The 21,206-nt window shown below is 40.1% G+C and overlaps 1 protein-coding gene across 1 annotated transcript in view; it reads right to left on the reverse strand.

The window, feature by feature from the left end:
• Window positions 1-724: 724 nt before the first annotated feature.
• Window positions 725-21,206, reverse strand: part of ush2a (Usher syndrome 2A (autosomal recessive, mild)) — a 230,540-nt gene continuing 210,058 nt past the window's right edge. Inside the window, 20 exon segments of the mRNA XM_042488321.1 lie at window positions 725-814; window positions 1,422-1,622; window positions 2,746-2,811; window positions 3,827-3,914; window positions 4,081-4,222; window positions 4,509-4,592; window positions 5,428-5,604; window positions 5,713-5,811; window positions 6,173-6,291; window positions 6,391-6,536; window positions 7,120-7,212; window positions 7,456-7,662; window positions 13,386-13,716; window positions 15,554-15,723; window positions 15,852-16,133; window positions 16,495-16,864; window positions 17,004-17,365; window positions 17,488-17,829; window positions 18,866-19,011; window positions 19,118-19,199. Of these exon segments, the coding sequence (XP_042344255.1) occupies window positions 725-814; window positions 1,422-1,622; window positions 2,746-2,811; window positions 3,827-3,914; window positions 4,081-4,222; window positions 4,509-4,592; window positions 5,428-5,604; window positions 5,713-5,811; window positions 6,173-6,291; window positions 6,391-6,536; window positions 7,120-7,212; window positions 7,456-7,662; window positions 13,386-13,716; window positions 15,554-15,723; window positions 15,852-16,133; window positions 16,495-16,864; window positions 17,004-17,365; window positions 17,488-17,829; window positions 18,866-19,011; window positions 19,118-19,199 (3,597 nt within the window).

The raw sequence follows: 21,206 nt of genomic DNA on the forward strand, positions 1-21,206 counted from the left end.
TTTTTTTTGTCATAAAACTAACATCAAGGCCATTTGTCTTATTATAGCTAAAGGACCGCTGCTGCTGATACTGTGTGAGCACAATAGGCACAGTTTACTGCTGAAGCAAAGGAGGTGACTGAAAACCTGCTAGAGCTGATCTTTCTGCATTATTATAAATAACTAAACTACTAACAGTTGGCAAGCAGAGATGGTTCTTAATCTGAGCAGGATTTGGGATATATCAAACAGTATAATTACAACCCAGATATGGACACATAAAACTTATACAGCCAGTTTACTGCAGCTGCATCTCACAACCTAAACACCCACAGCTGACAGGATCCATGTCCAAACTCTACTCACTGATGCTGGATCCCTGCCTCTACTCACGTTAAGACTATTAGTCTTATTACACACAGTTGGGCAAAATGAGACAACACGTTTCAAAATAGTTTAAGACGAATGCTGCAGTAAAACAACCATTATAATCCCCTTCCCCTCAGGTCTTTGCACTGTACGCGTTCATCTTGGACATGATCAACATGAAATGAAAAGGAATCACTGGTCATCAAAGGTGAAACATATTTCATTTACAGTATCTTTTAAGACTTCCTAAATCATATTTCAAGTATTGTAAATTGTCTAAATAACGTAACCAAAATACCAGGTATAAATGTTTCACTGTCTTGGACTGAGACTATGTCTGAGTTGTGACTGTGATACCTGATCAGACGAAGGGATCTTAAAGATGAGTGTCAGTGAACATGGTGTGCTCCTTTTTCACAGATTTCAAGGCCTTGATTGCGTCCACAAACTCATCTTCCTCCACATACTGAAAGAAAACATATGAGATCGAAATTAGGTCTTTAAAAGTATTTACAAGGTTGACCACAGTTATGCTGCGTACTTTAAGCACAGAGACAGAGAGTGAAGGTGACACCAGTGACGATGATAATAATGCACACTGTGTGGGTGTCGGTTGGTTATTAAGATTATAATATAATAAATACATTTTAATTGAGTTGAATTACTTGTTTCGTTTCTTATATTTGATTTAAGGCGATCCTTTTGACACTCTGGTCTTACGAATTTCTGTTCATGTGTTATTCTGTTGTTGTCTTTTGTGTCTTTAACAGAAGAGACTGAAAACCACAATTCCACTAAGTTAACATGAATTGACAAAGATCAAGTAATGACAGGCAAGTCAAGACGCTTCTGAAGCAGGATCCTTCACTTTACTCTTCGGTGATTTCTCAGAGCTGCCTAAAAAACCTTTTGACCTTAGAGTAAATGCATTAATATGTGATGGTCCTGTTTATTGCTGTTTGGGCTGTTACTATAAAACTATAAAGTTTATCAGCACTGTAATTACTGTACATTAATAGAAATTCTAATTGAAATTACAGTAATTTAACATATTAACATATTTTGGTCCTCACCAGTCCAGAATCATGTCCCAGTGGATTGTCCCAGCTTCCTTCCTCCATCATCAGTGACTTCCTGTCAATCAGCTGACTGACGCTGCGGTGCAGGGAATGCTGGGAGTAGGCCTGACCGAGGTCTGTTTGGCTGGGAACCCGCAGGACGGACATAGGACTGAACCGTGAGCTGCTGCCGACTATCTTTGTGTCCATCAGACCCTGAAAAAATGATTTCTTTTAAAAATTAGATGATGATTTAAAACATTTTTCAATGCATGCTTTAATTTTTAATATGATTATGAAAATAGATATGATGTTCACTGTTAAGGATTACACTCTCTTACTACTCACCCGAGTCTGCAAAAATTATTTTCATATGTAACACAAATAAATGGAAACCAATGCCAGCTGGGGAAAGCTGTGGTGTTCTCTCAAATGTAAACAGTGTAAACTATACATAACTCAATCTATGATGCATGGAATAAAAAAATATGAAAAAAACATTGTTCCTTTAATTGCAAATGCACCTGAGAAGAGTTGCTATAACTCAAAACAAGTCAGAAAGAAAATGAATGAAACACTTTCATCAATAAAAATGTCATTTCAACGCTCAAAGCCCTTTGCTTTGTGTGATCTGGATAATATTATGTATCAACTAAATATAAGAAAAATGGAGGTAAAAAAACTCTTTGTTCTTCTCCTTCAATACATGAAAATATGCATTTACAATGTAAATAACATACAATTTTAGCATTATCATATTTAAATGATTGTGTGCATTTAAACGTATGGTAGTTGTCTTGTCATAATATCAACAATCAACAGGGGGCAGTACTCAGCAAGGAATGGCTCTATGGATCTTGTGTTGAAGAATCGACAAAAAACACAGCAGACAAAAACATGAAACCGACTGAGCCATAAAACAAAGTGCAGGATTTATTTAAAGTATGACAGTTTTCCTTGTTAGATGAAGTATTATGAACTCTGTCTTTTTTGTTGCTGCTGTAAACTTTGGATCTAGCAGATTATTTTTTCTGTGGTATATACAAATTTAACACTGTATTTAAGGACAAATCGACAGACTGCACAAAATGTCTTACCTTTAGAATAATTCATTTTACCACACACACACACACACACACACACAAAGCATGCATACACAAACAAAACACATGCATAGAAGAGCCCACACAGATTCACAATCCCGTACCTCTGTGTACACAGTGTAGCTTTTAAGTATAACGTTGCTGATCTCAACACAGTCTGCTACAGTGTCAAACTGCAGGGGGACAATAAAATAAACATTTAGGGTTTTCACTGTAAATATAGAAAATAGTCTTACTGTGGGATGGTCAGGGAGGAGCACAGAGCTGGAGTGATGTTTAGAGCACAACTCAGGACAGGGCCTCTGAGAGACAGAGAGAGATGGACAGAGATGGAGAGAGAGAGGGGGAGAGAGACAGATGGAGATAGAGGATGGACAAAGTAGTACAGGAACCAAGAAGGGGAATCAGAGACGACAGATAGAAAAAAAGAAAAAAAAAAGGGACAGATTGACAGTGAATGAAAAAGAGCAAAAAGAGGGAGCGTCAAATGAATTTTTACAAAAGTATTATGTGGGACACAATTAAATAGAGGAGCAGTAGGACTGGAATGAGGATTAGCTTGTTTGAGTAGCTATTATATTGATAGTTATTGATGAGTGATTTAAGACATTTTAGGGATCATGTCCCTACTTGGAACAAACTTAAATATATCAGATGTAATGTTTTTTTAAGATGCTTTCATTGAGAAAAACAGCTGTATAACCTTATTCATATGTATTATTTACAAGAGCTATTTTATCTTTATTTTCAATTGATGTTGATTGGATTTGATGCTAAAGAGACAAACTACAACACCATGGAGATGAAAAAAGACCTAATATCAGAGTTTGATTTATGTGAAAACATCAAACAAATTAAAATTTTTGTTCCACAGGTTTTACTAAGCAACAATGAAATGATACCCTTTGTTTACTGGAGAAAACGTAGGAGTTGGTTTCACCATCTGCACAGCTGCACATACTGTACCAAAATTACAGTATCTGGTGAAAGTCACAAAAAATAATTATAACAGCTTTCCAGTAACAGTAGCTGTTTCAGCACCCTCTGGTGGAACAAAGATTAAGACACAGCTGCTATTGCAAAGACAGAATTTTCTAAAATGTCTACAATTTGCAGAAAAAAGAGCTTTGTTTCAGCCAGTGAGATTAAGAAATCAGACAAAATACTTGTGAAACAATCCTGTTTTATCTCTGCTAACTTTTGTTCTGCTTTTACCTCATTTTAAACCCTAGCTCTACCTCTCTCCGCATATATTCTCCCCTTTTGGGCTGTGTTTTTAAATTTCTAAAGCGCCTTTTTTTCCTCTACTCCTCTCACCATGTATGTCTCTCCCCCGGCTTTCCTGGTCTTCTGAAGCATGACCAGCGGGGGGCGCTCTCTGGCTGATGGATTCTTCCTCAGGGCTCTAGACGGGAGAAAAAAACCCAACATTCTCACCCTTTTGTTCTTTATCTTCAAATTAAACTGTGATCTTACACTGAGTGTGTTGTGTTTTTAAAGACATGTTATGCTCGGTTTGCTCTATATGTATGCCTTAAACAATTTACATGCTGCATATTACATTAGAATACCTCTGTAAGACTAGGCCCAGCAGTATGGCTAACAGGAACAGACCCAGCAGGGCAAACAACAAGATGAACCACAGCTCTGAGTAAACTGGTGTTGCTGACATACTAATGCCCTCTTTACCACCGTCTTCAGGCTCAAGAGGATCTGCAGAGAGAGCGAGAGAGACAAATATCTTACTTGTTAAACTATATGTCCGTGTACTTTTTGTGCAGGATTTTTCTTGTATTTAACATACATAACATACTTTACTCTGCTAATGTATTGTACATGATCTGACAACATTTTTTTAATCAAAACATAATGTCAATTAAGTTTAACTGAATTAAAAGGAGAAAGAGGATGTGAAAGACAGATGCACAGATTCTGATTCAGGTTTGATTTTACGCTAGGACTCATTCTAGTAATGTGTGTGTGCGTGTGTGTGTGTTACCTAGGCCTGTGGCAGGGCTATATCTGATAGTTGGTGTACTAGCACTGCCACTGTTAGTGGTACAAGTCACCTGAAATGAAAGAGCTTAGAGTAGAGGGAGAGAAGAAGAGACAGAGCAAAAGAAAAAATCGTGTAGGTTAAAATGCATTAAGATTGTTACAGTTGGTGGTCTATGAATCAGACTTTTAGCCTCCTGTACGGCTGCTTATTTACACAAACTGACTGAGATTGGTTAAGATGCATTCGTACATAGATACAAAGACACTTACATTGAAAAGAAAAAATAACATACTTTGGTGGTTGCAGTTTTGAAGGAAAACTTGTCTTCACCGTCACATTTGTCTGGATGCTTCTCCTCTTGACACTCTCAACTCTCTTTACTCACAATCACAGCTAATTCTGTCATGGCTACTTCCAGTCCTCTGAAATATTCCCCTAACTCTGACACATCCCCACAATCAAGACTTATCCTCGTTACCAACCTGACAACTAATCAAACTTTAAAAAAACATTTCAAATGTGATAAAGGTTAATGGTATCTGTAGATTGCTGCCCGTTATTTTTATATTGCCCATGCACCAGTAAGCCAAAGCTAATTAATTTAAACAATACTTAACTGTTGGACTGGAATATTTTCACAAATTATGTTAAACAAAGTAAGACTAAGCATATCATTTATTGATTTATGCTATTATTCAACAGCAGTCTAAGAACACATCGTGCTTGGTTTCATTTGGAGTACACTGCCAATGTGTGCATGTCTCTAATTGCAGCTGCTTTATTGAATGTCTGTAGAGGCAGAAATTCTTCCTAAAAAGTATATAGTATATGTAAGTGTTACCATCTTGCATGGTTTGTAAATTTGGTGTGTGTGTGTGTGTGTGTGTGTGTGTGTGTGTGTGTGTGTGTGAGATCTCACTTTTCTGTGAGGTGCGTGGAATATGTAGATAGCTGTAGAAGCCAGTGTAGACCCTCAGCTGGCTCTCTGTCACACTATACTCCTTCAGGTATCCATTGAGGGAGAAGGACCCCGTCCAGTCGAGCCAAATAACTGTCAGGTTGCTGCCCACTGAGAAAGGAGACACATACTGGGGGGCTGGAGGGACACAGAGAGAAGGGACAAGAGAGACGTTTTTCATGGTTCTTATAACAGGTTAGCCGGGAAATTTGAAGGATTTGATAATTTTTTCTATTTTTTTTTAACCTTCGCTGAGTGTGGTAACAGGCGTCCAGTTGGAGGCAGTGCTGCCCATGTTGTTGAAGCAGGCAGCCCTCAGCTGATAGGTGGTGTATGGTTGGAGACCTGCACAGAGCAGCTCAGTTTTTACAGACAAAACAAAACACTGACAGACAACTCCTTATGATGAGCTGCTATCCTTTTTAGAAAAGGCTTGCAGTTTATTATAGTCCCCCTTATTACTAATCTTTAAAAAGCTATCACCTGCCCTCTTGGGATGGTGCATGCTATGTCTTTACAGATCTACCAATCCTGTATCATCACTCCCTGCTGGGAAATCTGAACTTCACTGGTTTTACTTTATTGTGTTTGTGGTCATTATTATTACTTCTTGTTTCTAGTATTCATCATGCCAATAAAATTTAACTGTGAAGCTAGTTGGGGACATGTTATGCATTTTAAAAATATTGTGACTTGATGCAACTACCTGTTACATTGTAGCTCCGCCTTTTACCAAAGAAACAGATTTCTATTGGTCCTTCATCACAAGGGAGGGGTACGGGCTGGGGCGGCTGTGGGCAAGCCGATCTGAGATGAAGCTCACAGCTGCAAACAGATAGTAAGAAGAGAGAGAGAGTGAGATTATTATATGTGCATCTGTTCAAGTCCAAGACACATTTCCTTGCACTTTTGTTTTCAACTTACCTTTCAATGACTCCATTAGGTGCCAGAGGCTCGTCCCACTCCATCTGAACCGAGCGGGTGGTCAGGGTGATGAGGCGAGGAGGAGGCTGATGCGCTGGGGGGGCAGCCAGAGTGTGGAGCTCACTCAGTGGACCCTGGCTACAGCACTGTCAAATGTTCAAAACCAACAGTTCAAAGATTTAAATCTCTGTGTGTACAAGTCAAAAGTCCTCACAAAGGATTGATAGAAAAAATATCAACATATCATCTCGTTATCATCATAACAAGAAATGTAAACACAGAGCTCAGGGAGTCGTATTTCAGATTAAAAAAAGGTATGCTGGTGCCTCTGCTCAAGTATTTTACACTTATCACAATTATTTAAGACAAGCACATGTGATGCGATGATTATGTGAACAAGCTAATGCAACATTCTGTAAACTGCCCTGCCAATGTGTCTCCAATTCAAGGATGACATCCAAACTGGTGACCATCTTTTCTTTACAACTTTTTTTTTCGAAGCAAACCCATATGGATTATCCTCTAATCTATTTACCTGTTTTTATATTCTAATATATTTTATTTTCTATCTATTTTTACTTTCTATCTAAAAAATCTGTGAAATCCCTCAATTTGTGCTATTTTCCTGTACTATTTTGAAACAATAAGACCAGGTAATAACCAGACTGTGTCTATGATCTCACTTTCATGATAAAGTGCAGCAGTTATGTGCTAGTATGCACATATTACCTGATAACAGGTGCAGGCCTCCACTCCAACCCAGTACTTGGTGAATGGACGTAAACCATGGAGTGTCTGCTGGTGGGACGTACCTTCTGAGAGCTACAGGAAGGAGAAAGTGTAATGTTGCGGTATGTTTTGGGTGGTTTTATAATTGAGAAGGAAATATTGGATGGGTCAGGAAGAGGAAGAAAAAAAAGTGGAAAGAAGGAGGAGGGAATGACAGTTAAACAGAAAAGGGGGTTGTAGTAATAGAAAAGAAGAGGACAGTTAAGAAATCATACAGAGAGACTCAGTTGAAGTTATTAATAAGTGTATTGTTAGATGAAGTATGATGTGTTTTACCAAAGTGTGGTTGTTGTGGTTGACTGAGAACACTCTGTAAAGGCTGACGATCCCATTAGGTCGGGCCGGAGGATGGATGTCCACTACAGCTGAGGTTGCTGAAACACGCAGGAAAATAGGTGTGCCTACGCCGTCGGGTGGGGCAGGTCCTGTTCTCCCATTGGTCCATGGACTGGTAGAACGACCGGCCGAATTCACTGCCCACACCTGTCGGTCAACACCAACCAATAACACGATGAAATTGTATTCACATATTACAGAGAGAGCATCCAAGACAAAGTGGGAACCAGACATAAACTTTTCTCTCCCATCATTAGGAGTTTAGATGCATTTTATTTACTCTTAAAGCTTCTCTTAATTAGCCAGTACCCACCAGACCACCAAAAGGATATAAGTCAATTCATTGGATCATCCATCAAAACCACCATCAGCAGTGAGAGCAAAACCTTTTCAACATGCAACCCAACACTGACATATCTGCATGACAATTACTTTTCACCTTCATCAAGGAGTTATTCACACTCACACACACACACACACACACACACACACACACACAGAGTAATCTTATTTGTGTGCTTGTGTTGGGTATAATTAGAGGGTGTACACAGCACAGGGTCAGGCAGGGTGGAGATTTGCATGTGTAAGTCATCTGTAGCCTGTCAGAAGTAGTGCAGAAGGCAGATGGATGGGTCTGAGCTTTACTGTTGAATGTGTGTGTGTGTGTGTGTGTGTGTGTGTGTGTGTGTGTGTGTGTGTGTGTGTGATGCGTTGTTTGTAGCTGTGACGGCGAGTTTTTGTGTGTGTATGCTTGTGCACGCAAGTGTGTTAAGAGTTGAATTAACCTCAATAATAGTCAATTAGGCTGTGATCAATCAGACTGATTGATCTAAGTGACAGCACAGATGGACTGAGATGGGAGAGGGGAAATAAGAATGAAAGAGGGAGAGACTGGGAATGGGGAGGAGGAGAAGCAGGACAGGAGGAAGGGTGGACAAGGCACAAAGAGAGAAAGCATGAGAAAATTTGAGCTGTGTCGCTTTAAAATTTCATGTTTGTAAATATACCTGCTAGGATCGTGATAGGATCTGCAGACAAGACTGTTTTTGTCTCAGTATTTGTAGCAGTTGCATCATTGTGTGCATGCAAATGTATCCAGATATGAGTAACTGAATGCAAACTTTATAGCCACTTATTAAAATCACTTCCCACAACACAACATTTTAGTGTCTAATCTATTAAACTCAAAAAGGGACAGACACATCTGCCCTTGAACTCGTATTTGGGGTATTGTGTTTTTCTGACTTGACTAGTTTCCTCTTAAAGAAGCTGACCTGGACTTGTCCACTTGCCCATTAAGCTGTCTGTTGCTTTTTTAAGGGGATGAGAGGAGCTGATGTGATTGGCTATTATTATGACTCCACCAGCTCATACTGCATGTCATTCATTCTGTGTCATTCTCTTTTTCACTTTTCAAATGTGGCATATATTTTTGCTGCACCTTGTTTGTGTTCCTCTTACAATCTGCATAAAAATTACTAACTGATTTAGTAATGGTGCATTCAGACTGACAGGAACCCATGAGAAATGCACTGCAAGAGTCTGTGTCGGTGTAGGTTGTGTTGGTTATGGGGTGATGGTAAAAAAGAAAGAAAGAAAGAAATCAGGAAGTCCTGTTTGAAGGCTTACCATACATTAAAGCACATTACAGCATTTTTTCTTCTTTAAGGCAGGATTTTAAAATTCTTTTAAAAGTTATTATGGTTGGAAAAAAGTTCTCCTCCATCTCAGTTCTTTTTACTGTAACAGCGAAACTGGTCCAATCTCATGAAAACACATAAACACACTGTGCAAGGTAATCTATCAGATAAAGATGCTTGCATGTATATCACTTGCAAGTGCAGCGTGTTGCTAAAGCTGAGGAAAATATTGATCCAGGATCAGCTAGTAGCAAATTACTCAACCAGTGTACTTTGTCCTACAGGTGTACATGTGCAGGAGAGCTCAAAAGGTGCAGTTCAGTGAGAGGACTGATCTAAGATCAACAAGCTTGGATAATACATTAAAATGTGGTGAAAACTAAGACTGGAACTAAACCTCAGGTGAGAGAATTTTGGATAATATTCAGAGAAATAAAGTAGAAGTCAAAGAGAATAAAAAATAGATGGAATGACAAATTGAAAAATGAAGATTTCAGAAAAAAAATAATAAACTGATAATAAACTAATGAAAAGATGTTACACATTAATGTCAAGAGTAAGTTTAAGTTTAGTGACTACACAGTTTTGACAGTAAAACCCAATCATAATAATAACTTTTGGCATTGTATGTTTCTGCAAACTACAGATATGTTATACTTGTATGTTCTATATGTGGCATATATCAAAACAAATATTCAAACATTATGCAGGTTTCAATTTTCAGTTTTATGTTGTGACCATGCCTTTCTTAACATGTAGTTAGGTTTAGGCACAAAAAACACTGGGTCAGTGAGTACATTTGGCACCCTTAACAAGCTTCCCCTGGTATGTTGGTATTGTCAAAGATAAAAAAAAAATTCATAGGTGACTGCCTTTATTGCCAGCATTGAAGAAAATAGCATATTTTGACTTAAAATACCTGATGTGGTAGCCACAAACATGGCTGGACAAGTCCTGACCTCTTGTTAAAAAACATCTGCCTTTGTTGTTTGCTGATTTTGATGAGGGTTCTGTTGCTGTCTGCTGCTCGACAGCCGTCTCGTCTAGATGGCACACAATCCACCATCTTTTCCTCCTGATGAGAAGCTCAGTTTATATACATATAATCTGAACTCTGCCACATTGGACATTTTATTCTGGCAACTGGACTGTATAGCAAGGCCTCCAACTTGTTTCTGTATTATTGGCCTTTGGGGTCATTGTTGTGCGGTGGATGAAGAAAGGGGAATGGCAAGAGAAATGACAGAAAGAACAAATGAAAGGACAGTGGTCTGTGTGGAGAAGTGAGGAGGATAGGTGTAGGGATGGGAGGAAGAGGGCATGTTAGGATGAGGGCATGCTGTGCAGTGAATGGCCATGAGAGGTGCCCTAACAGTGTTTGTGTGTGTACAGTAGATATAAGACAACTGGCAACTAAGAGGATGAATACATGTATTTGTTTGACATAAAAGCTGTGCTCTGTATATTGTTGGTTTTAGGTATCCACCAAAATAAGAGGTGTACTTTCTTTGTTTTTAACTTCTGATGGAAACTTGCCATGGCTAAGCCTGGCATATTTAACAATATTGTGATGGCAATTAATAAGAATCGTTTCTGCCTATAAATAAATAAAGTAATGTAAATACTAGTTATCATGATATGAAAAGCATATAGAGGGGATGGCTTCTAATTGACAGAGTGAATCAAGTTTTAATTTCTCCTGTATGTGCTTGTATGTAAGCATGTTATGTAGTTATGCTACCATAATTATACCTTTTACTGTATCAGTGCCTAACGTGACAAACTTTATTATTATTATTACATTATTGTACTCCTAATTGCAGCACCATATTAAACAAAATTCTTAAAAAGTAAACAACATGTGTGGTTAAAAAGCTAGAAGAAGAAGTGCATAAGCATCAGGTGAAACAGAGTTTTATCCAGAGTTTTTCTCCTACATATGTAGTTTCTGCACAGAATCTGTGGCTTGACTTGTTGCATTGAGAGTTTCAATTCCATTTGTTCCAGCCATCATATAAAATTATAGCTGCAGCAGTGAAATATTTCTACCCAGCAACAACCATGTTCTTCCCCTGGTAGCAACGCAGTTAAAAGCCTTACCATGACGCAAGGCTTTTGGGCTTGATTAAGAAGTTTGTGCCACATAGACAGAACAGAGAGAAAAAGTTCAAAACTAAAGTCAGTCCAGATCACCTTGCCCTTGATCCAGTGCTAAAAGGTAGAACTCATCTCGTCAGCCCTATATCATCTACAGACTTTTTACGGCTTCCTCTCGTCTCTTGTACACTCTTCTCCTATTGGGCCATGATTTGGCTTATTGGACACAAAATAAAAATACACCCTGTTAGCTGCCATGGCAGCAAATGAGCCGCCATGGCAACAAACGACTTCAGGAAGCTACCAGCCAGTATTTGAGCATTTTTATTGGACGGTTTGACTGCAGAGTCGTTTCGAGCACTCTGATAGGCCGACAAAGCTTCTTGGCGGGTGCATCTACTTGGGGTGAAGGGGCTAAGTTGTGTGAAAGTGGGCAGTAATTAAAACCAAGCATAAAGCTGTCAATAGGAGCTTATGACCCAGTGTAATTAGCCTAATATGATTTCTCTCTCTGCACTGTGGTGTGCTAAACTGAACTGACTTATCGTCCTTGTGTACGCCTGAAACACAGAGAGAGAGGATGAGAGCCAGATAGGTACATAGACAGATTAACAGCTGAATAAAAATAAAGTCAGGCAGATAGATAAAAGACAGACAGGTGGACTGACTGGTAGATTACCAGGCAAATAGTAAGAAAATATAACTTGAAACTTCAGCGAAATGACACAAACTTTATGAGAATATTGAAATATTTATACTGTTTCTAGGCGTCTCTGTCTCTGACACACACACACACTCTCAGATGTTTACATGGACACACAAATACAGACTGTGTTCCTGGACATCACACGCATACCTTGCCCATGTTCCCCAATCCCCCACTGACAAATTCTCAGGGGACGTGTAGCGGTCACCATTAAAAGGTCTTTCCAATACAAGCTCTGTTACCAAGGGGGCTAACAGTTAATTCGATTGGCTGGCTGGTAATCAGGAAGTGGGGTGCTCTGAGGCCCAGTGATTAATGGATCTGTTGCCCGCCCGTCATCTCCAAAAGCTCCACCCTCCCTCCCTCCTCCTGTCATAAATTAGGACCCTCGTAAATAAAGACGGCACCACAATCAGGCAAACTCAATCAATTACGCAGGTTCTCTGGCCTCGGCTCGTATGTCTGACAGGCAGGAATGCTAATGTTATTGTTGCTTCCAAAGGACTAGCCTGTCAATTAGCGAACCAATGCACAGCACAACAGCATGAATATGGACCCCACCATTTAACACCTGTCTGATTACATGGCTTGTGTGTTAGTGTGTGTATGTCTGCGTATGCTGGCATGCATGGACAGACCGTACCAGCTGAGGAGTGTGAGACTTTTTGAAAAACATATACTTTAAAAACAGGCTTCAACTTCTGATGTCTCAGTGACATCAGGTCTCACCATCAAATGAGTTCACAAAACACAATAAAACATTTAACTCTGTTTCTACATTCAGCGCAGAGGGCGAGAAGATACATTTCTGTACATGCAGAACCCGTTCGTACTTTTTGTGTGACTTATTTTCTGTGATTTTTATTTCCTTTAAAAAATACGTCTATACTTTTACATTTGTTTTTCAAAATAAATAATATCTGCAATGTTGAAACATGTCCAAGACAACTTAGGTAAGCTCCGTGGTTCCTGGTCAATTTTCTTTCTAATACAATCAAGAAGAAGGAAGTTAAAAACCTCAGGGATGCATCATAATTGCTGGCATATTTGGTCTGATTTAATGGTGACTCCCACATTAAGATTTGCACTGATGGTGATTTTAAAATGATGATGTCATGCCTAGTTTATATAACTAGGATTTTTGTCTGGTTATCTTATTAACTTATTACTGATTTGTTTGACTTCATGATCTATGGATACATTGCTGCTTTCTTTAACTGTGTCTTGTAAGGTGTCTTTGAATATTTTGAAAGATGCATATAAATAAAATGCATTATTACTATTATTATTGTTGTTGTTGTTATTATTGATGATAATAAATGCAGGTCAAAGTGAAACAACAGAAGGATGAAAATATAAATATTAATTCAGGCAGTTGAATTTTACCAGAACTAACCAGTTAGTATTTTCCAAACAAAGCATTGTACCTGGTACTGGTACACAGTGTACGGCTGGAGTGCTTCATCTTTGCAAGTAGTTGAGATGTTCCTGTAGACAAGCGTTGGTGCAACACGTCTGTGGGTATCGGTGGCATGGTCCAGTCTGCGGTACACCTCGTAATGGAGGACTCTACCATTTGGCTGAACCGGAGGAGACCAGGTGAGCAGAAAGGTGGTCTGCAGGCCTGTGTGAGTGTCGGACTGGAGGTCTAACAGGGGCGCTGTTTGTCCAGTAGGGGGAGCCTCCAGAGTGAACACAGACGACCAGTCACTGGAGGAGCAACCCAGCGCTGTGCAAGCCTCCACCCTCACTTCATACCTGCACACATATACACGAGCATGTTTAGTGATGTATTTTGTATGAGACACCATTGTGTGGTAGAAACACGTATAACTTAAATACTAAAAATACATTAAACATTTTTGGCAACTGAGAGTTAAATTTGGAAAACATTTACTGACAATCAGTCAAATACTTTACAAATCAGCAATCTGTTTGGAGTGTTTAGGTGATAATGTGACTTAATGTCTCTTGAATCCCCAAAAGTTTGTCAACAGCATTTAAATTAGTGGCTATATGTACAAAGCAGTGCATTATTAAGCAACTGTATGTTGTACCTTATTCTTGTGTCAGACGTATTCAAAAAGTGAGTTCGGTGCACAGCAGAAAAGTCCATCATGTTCTTCACAGCTTTAAACCATTAAAACATAATTATAGCCCAGCAAGTTGAGCATTTGTCCAATCAGAAATCACAAAAGCATGATTGGAATTATGTCTATTTAAACCAAACTTCCTCTGAGCCTTAGCAAACTAGACAACCAACATTACCAGATAGCTAATTTGGAAACGCTGTTTTTTTTTTTTTTTTTTTGGAGAAGGAACAAAAAGAAAATGATGGAGAGGAATGAGGGGGGAGGAAAAAAGAGAGAGAAGGTGATGAAGATGAGTTGGATAGAATGAAAAGAAGGTCATCAGGAAGAGTGGTAGTGATCTTTAGATGATAAGGCTGATGAGCTTTTATTATCTGAATCTTATCTCCACATACACCCGCTCACACATACACAACCACACATTCAAGCACACTTGTGGGTACACACATGAACAGACACACACAATTGCACATGTATATGCACCCCCACACACATATACACACACACATATGCAGTCTATGGTCTACACACCTTTCTCAGACAGTGTGGTGGCTGCATGGCCACGGCTTCAATGTTGACTCCCTTTTATTTCTTCCTCTCTGTCTCTCTCTATTTCTTGCTCTAAAACGCCACAATTTTAATGATGATGTCACTTTGACAGCTTGCTTGAGAGGTTGTTTTTCAGCATATCAAGATATCTGCATTCTGACAGGCGCATTAGTATCCTAATTTATTACACAGGCTTCAGAAATACAGCATTTGACTTATTTCCTAAGTGTGTAGGTTTCCTGACAGAAGACTTTATTGGGGCAAAACAGCAGAGTACAAACTGCAGAAAGATGCTGTGCATCCATTTATGTTTGCAAGATTATTTTTCATGTGGAAGAACATGATTCAGTTAGAGAAGATACAAAGTACATTTTTTACAATTTATTGCTTCAATGTTTAAATATGTCATGTGTTTGGAAAATATGAAAAACCCTATTTGGTTAATTTTTAAACCCTTTTTTCTTTTTTAAACCAAATAAATACAAGTTGAAACCTCTTTCACCATCTATTTTGAGAGACTGCATTGATTTATTGTTTTTAGAAAAATTAAGGTTATTAACAGACTGAAATAAAGAATTAAACTTTGCTGTGGTAATAAGTGTGCATCAATCCCAGAGTTGTAGTTGTTTTTAAAGAGTCTACCAGAGTATTTTATGTTTCTTGTTACCAAGAGATAGCCCTCCGTTCCCTTCTTATCTGGTATCCCTACCCATATTTTCCTTGATAACAGTACTTATTACTCATGGAATTAGGAAACTGTTTTGTTCACCTTTTTTCTTGACCTTTTTAGGCAAAGCAGTTTAATGAAAATGTAAAATCTTCAACCTTCAGCTTTGTAACAAAGAAAACAGACAAACAAGAAAACACCTCCATAGCATTTCTACTTATACATGTGCCTGACTTTGCATCCATAAAAACCTAAATGCTAATTGTGGTGGAAATCTGCTTTGGCTGACCTGTGGTAAGGAGCCAGCCCACTCAGAGCTGTGTGTCGGCCAGAGAAGTCATCGTCCTCTGGAGTGAACACAGTGCTGATGATGCTGAGCTGGTTTGGATCTCTTTGATACACGGTGTAACTCACGATGTCTCCGTTAGGACGGGCTGGAGTACTCCACTCTACTCTCAACTAGAAAGGCAAACAATATGCACAAAAAACTTTCAGACAAACATTTGAGGATAGTAGGACAATAAACCGCAGTGTTAGTAATGTCATGATCCAGCTGTTTAAATGGCCTGAATATAAGTATGACTTACCTGAGTTGGTCCCAGAGGCGTAAGTGTGGGGAGACCAACACCAGAAGGAGCAGACGGGTGAGTCTTTGCTGTGGCTGCCGCACTGCTCACTGCCCCTTTACTGTTGTTGGACCGGACAATGTAGCTGTATTCCACGCTTGGCAAAAGCGTGAAGTCATGGTAATGAGTCTCTGTGCCGACATAGATAACTTCACCATCTCTGCGGAGTTCATATCCTGTGATGATGCCGTTTGGGTGCTCTGGTGGCCTCCAGCTAACCTCCATTGACTCTGGACCAGTGACCTTCAAAGGAAAGGTCAAACGTCACATTAAACAGAGGTACCAGAAGAACAACAAAACTAAAATCTCAATAAATCTCACCCGTATGAAAACAAACCAAAAAACCAAAAACAAATGTGCATGCTTTGTATCAAATGTAAAATTTCAAATAAATTACTACAGTTATTTAATAATCAGTGTTGATGGTATGCAAATTACTGCAAAAGGATTAGTTCTGTTGTAAATAAAATGATCTTGGATGAGCGGTGAAATGCCAAAGCGACTCAAGTCTCCTTTTATTCCTTCTGGTCTGTCATTTAAAGATTCAGGCGTTGCACACACAGTGACAGAGGTTTTACTGTAAGTCTAAAATATACAAACACACCTTCAGAGTTGGGGCAGCCAGGCCAGTGGGAGGAGCCTCCCCAGTCACAGCAGACATTGTGGCGCTGGATGTGCACCCACCGCTGGTACATGCTAAAAGGACCAGATGATATGACGTGTGTGGCTGCAGATCTGACAACACTGTATTCAGGTTTCTCCCACGATACTTTTCTTCATTGTTCAGTGTCAGCACGTATTCTGTCACCTCTCCATTCTGTGTCATGGGTTTTCTCCAGGAAATGTTTATACTATTGGATGTGATAATGTCCACTGTGGGAGCTTCCACTGTGGCAGGTGGAGCCTCTAGAGTTGTGATGTTTGTATGAGGGCTGGTGGTGCATCCCTCAGACGTGCAGACTATAACTGAGTAGCTGCAGAAACGAATAGAACAGAGTGAAACTTTAATCATCAAATAATGAATTTGTTTGTGGTGGTTATTTGGAATCCCTGAAAAAAACATTTAAGTTAGTTAATTTAAGATAACAATTAAGTATGAAAGGCAAGCAATACCTATATGTTGAAAATGGCAGGAGGTCTTCGTCTGTGTAGTGGAGGACAGTAGGGTCAAAACTAAATGTAAAACTGACATTATTTCTCTGAAGCCTGTAAGACTGAAGTATCCCGTTGGGCTCCAAAGGAGGAGTCCAGGACACCAACACCTCACTGGGCCGGCCTTGGAGGTGAGTCACTGTTGGGGGAGCTAGACCACGAGGAGGTGCCTGTCTGGTTGTCACAGGTACCCAGGGGCTGTAGGTGTGTCCTGCGGGGTTGTGAGTGCGGACACTGAACTCGTACTGTGTCCAGGGGCGCAGACCAGTCACTGTATATGAGAAGGTGTCACCATGTTGTGGGGATGATTCCCTGAACAGCACCTGTTTGAGACAGTTGTGGATAATTAAGATGAGTCAGTGGGATCAGGCTAACTGACAGATTGACCACGAACTTTGAAAACACGTCTCCATAACTTCAGATATGTGTCTTCAGTTTCCCCCACCTTTCCCCTTTCAATATCCTCTTCATTACTTCTTCCCCTGCTCACGTCCTCCAGACTTCTCCCCAGTAAGAAATATTCTCCAATTGGCCCGTTGGGCTGGGAGGGAGGGCCCCAGGTAAGTGACACATGGTCTGGGCCGATGAAGACAGGCCTGGGAGGGGGCTGGGAAGCAGGTGGAGCTGCTGCTGTGGTGACATGCTGAGGCGGGGTGCGTGTGCAGCCTGCTAATGTGCAAGCCTCAAGAGTCAAAGTATACATGGTCCATGGCTCCAAGCGACGAAACAGGAAGTTGCGTGATAGTCCACTGAATTCCAGGTTCCCCTCACTGTACAAGTTGTACATCTGGAAAGGAAGGAAAGGGAGGTAGGCATGTAGTGCAGTGGGAGAGGAGGAGACAAAGAGGAGACAATAGCAGGTGAGTTACAGCAGAATTTAGAGGAAACAGAGGAGAGGCAAAGATGACAAGCAGGTGAGACAGAGGAAGACGTCATGAAGTACAGGGAAAATGTCATACTTTGTGGTAATGCTGCACGTGCTGGCCTATTGCTGCACATAAAGCATGTATGTTATGTACCTCCATGCACAGGTATATGTGAATAAGTGTCCGAATTACAGTACGTGGGTAAATTGTGTAAGCTGGTAACATTTACATGTACTTGCGGGCTTTCGTATGTGGGTCTATTTATATTACTGGTATCGATCTGCCGTTTCCACTGCCTCTTCTACTTTGCACTGTAGAACTGTTTTTATTGAAGGACCACAGTCCAGATTTGGGACCAAGTCATTATTTTGCAAGTCCAAAGTTCCAAGTCAAGACAAAAAAAGTCCCAAGTCAAATCCCAAATCCTAAACTTTGAGTTTAGAGCCGCCTGTAATTTATGTAGGCAACAAAGTGATCGTTGGTATCATTTTTTCCAAACTGTTGCTCAGTAATATACCGTTAGTTCTCCTGCAACTGGATTGGATGCTGTCAGATTGGTTCCAGCAGTGAATCTGGACAATTAAATGTCAACTTGCTAGCACTGAGTAGTGTTAATGTTAGCTGATTCAGGAAATAAAGGGAAATTATTTTTTTTGTGTAACACTTTTTAATAACATACTTTTTAATCTTTGGGCTTTGGGGAAGGTTTCAAGTATTTTTTAAGTCAGAAGGCTCAAGTCCAGGTGAAGTCAGGAGTCATTGGTGTTTAAGTTCAAGTGGAATTGCAAGTCTTCTTTTTGATTTTGTCAAGTCTAAAGTTTTCAAATTTGTGACTTGAGTTCGTTTTGAGTTACAGTGATTTGACTGGAATGCATACCCGTGCCCGCTTCACCTGCGAAATGCTGTGTATACACTTTGTGATATGTTCTGTGTGTTTGTTGGATGTATTGAATGTACCGTGATGATTCCATTTGGAGCACTTGGCTGAGTCCAGCTTAACAGTAGCGCCCTGCTCTGCTCCCTCTGCTCCACTGTGAAGTTAGACAGGCCTGACGGAGACGCCTCCAGGGTCCTGATGGCTACCCATGGACTGGACACACGACCTGAAGGGGTGCAAAACATCTGTGCTCAATATAGTGGTTCAAGGAATGTTGCTAATATAATTTATTCCCAATATTTCAAATGAGTTACTGGTTATATCCAACCTACCTGCCTCGTTCACAGCTTCCACTCGAAGACTATACTGAGTGTACGGTTCAAAGCCAAAGACTGTTGCTTCTAAGACTGAACCCTGAGAGAAAGTGTCAAAGGTTGGATATACAAAGAGATAGAATGGGTACAGAGAGGTAAGAAAAGGAAAATGTTTAAGAGGTGGATGAGAGGGAGATAGAGAGGAGAAAATAGAAAAGACAATTTAATGATTGGGCAAGAGTTCAAAGGACAAAGGAAAAAGAGCAGAGATGGAAAGGGGTAAAAGCAAAGTGAGTAGCATACCACAGTAAGAGTGGAGAACGAGTTAGTTTCACAAATAAATCCTGCATGAATAAAAACCAGTGCATTACTCATTAAAATGGGGGAATGAAAAGAAACGCTGAAACAATGGCGAGCTAAGATGACATGACATGGGATTTGTGATATCAACATTTCAACATACAGGCTCTGCCATGGTGAAGTAAGTAGACACCAGAGAAGTGGCAGAGACAGAGAGAGACTGGCAGGCAGACGGCCGTCCCTTATGGGTGAATTCAAAGCTTCCAGATTGAGTGTTTATGTCACACATGCACCCTTTCATATCACATACGCACACAAACACACAGAAACACAGGCGGAGCGAGTCTGCCAGTAGCTTTAGGCAGTGGGACCCAGCCCAACACCCTGGCAGACACAGGGGCAGTGTGTATGTGTGTGTGTGTGTGTGTGTGTGTGTGTGTGTGTGTGTGTGTGTGTGTGTGTGTGTGATACAGTGGGAACACCATTTACTAATTGATAAGAGACACACTGTTGTTTCAAAAGGCCCTGGCGTGCGATGACATGGTAGTCAGGGAGCACTAGGCTCCAGGACTGCCTGTTTGTTTGTTTGTTTACGACTGTGAGCTTTAAAGCAGCTATGAGAGTGATGCTTCTGTGTGTGTGTGTGTGTGTGTGTGTGTGTGTGTGTTTGAACGTATTTGTGTGATTGTACAACATAGGAGGCTATATTTCTTCATGTGTTGAGTCTGCAGTTTTTTAAAAATTGTCTGTTCAGGATTGTATGCTTTCAAATAAGCAAGCATATGTAAAGAGATTAACTGGTAACCCACTTCAATGCAGCGGCAAGAGGATCAAAAAAGGCTCCAATTCAAACTGAATCAAATGAAAACCCTGACAAATCACCGTAGCGTGGCACCAAGGATGAACTGTCTGAACAACAACCAGAATGCATGTATTCACTGTTTTCATGTCTGGGAGCCAACGTGTTTTTCATCCACAGTAAAATAGGATTAATAAGCCCCTAGACACCTAGACACAAGCTAAATCCTCCTGCAAATCACAGCACTTCTCAGTAGAGAGAGAGAGGGAGGGACGCAAAGAGAGAGACATAAGGGTGGAGAGAGACAAAAAGAAAAAAAGGGGCGGAGGGAGTGAGAAATAAAGGCCGAAAGAAAAAAGGAAGGAAGGAAATGAAGTGTACATAAGTAAGGAGATGTAGGACAGAGAATTAGAAAAAGAGGTGAGTAAGTTAATAACTGATGAAGGAAATAAAAAAGGAGGGACAGAAGGAGGGGGAATGTAAGAAAGAGAAAGACAGAGAAAGATTGAGTGAATCTGTGAAAAAAAGAAGGAAGAAAGCTAAAGTGGGAGAGAGAAAAAAAGATAGATGTGGCAAAAGGGAGAGACAGATTAAGTGAGCGAGAATGAGAGATCTCTCTACCTTAAAAGCCAGTGAAATATGTGAGGCATGTGGCCTATAAAGCGGTTAACATATGCACATTGTCAATAGCAGCATCTGGCGCTGGCAGCTTTTATAGGAGCATGGAGACTCTGCTACACGCCTCTAGATGGCAATACATTCAAACACTTTATCACTGAAACACACCACATTAATGGCCTCCTAACACTCACACACTTGCACACTTGCACACACACACACACACACACACACAAATACTCAACAATCAAGCACAATGAAATCCACCACCTCAGCCTGCTGCTAAGTGCGCACAAATACACACATACAGACAGGCAGTAATCAAACGGTGTAACACTAAAACACACTACTATTACATTACATTAACAGCTCCCTCAATAACTATTTCTC

The sequence above is a fragment of the Plectropomus leopardus genome, chromosome 1 (genome assembly GCF_008729295.1).
Source record: "Plectropomus leopardus isolate mb chromosome 1, YSFRI_Pleo_2.0, whole genome shotgun sequence".
In the NCBI taxonomy this organism is placed as follows: Eukaryota; Metazoa; Chordata; class Actinopteri; order Perciformes; family Serranidae; genus Plectropomus; species Plectropomus leopardus.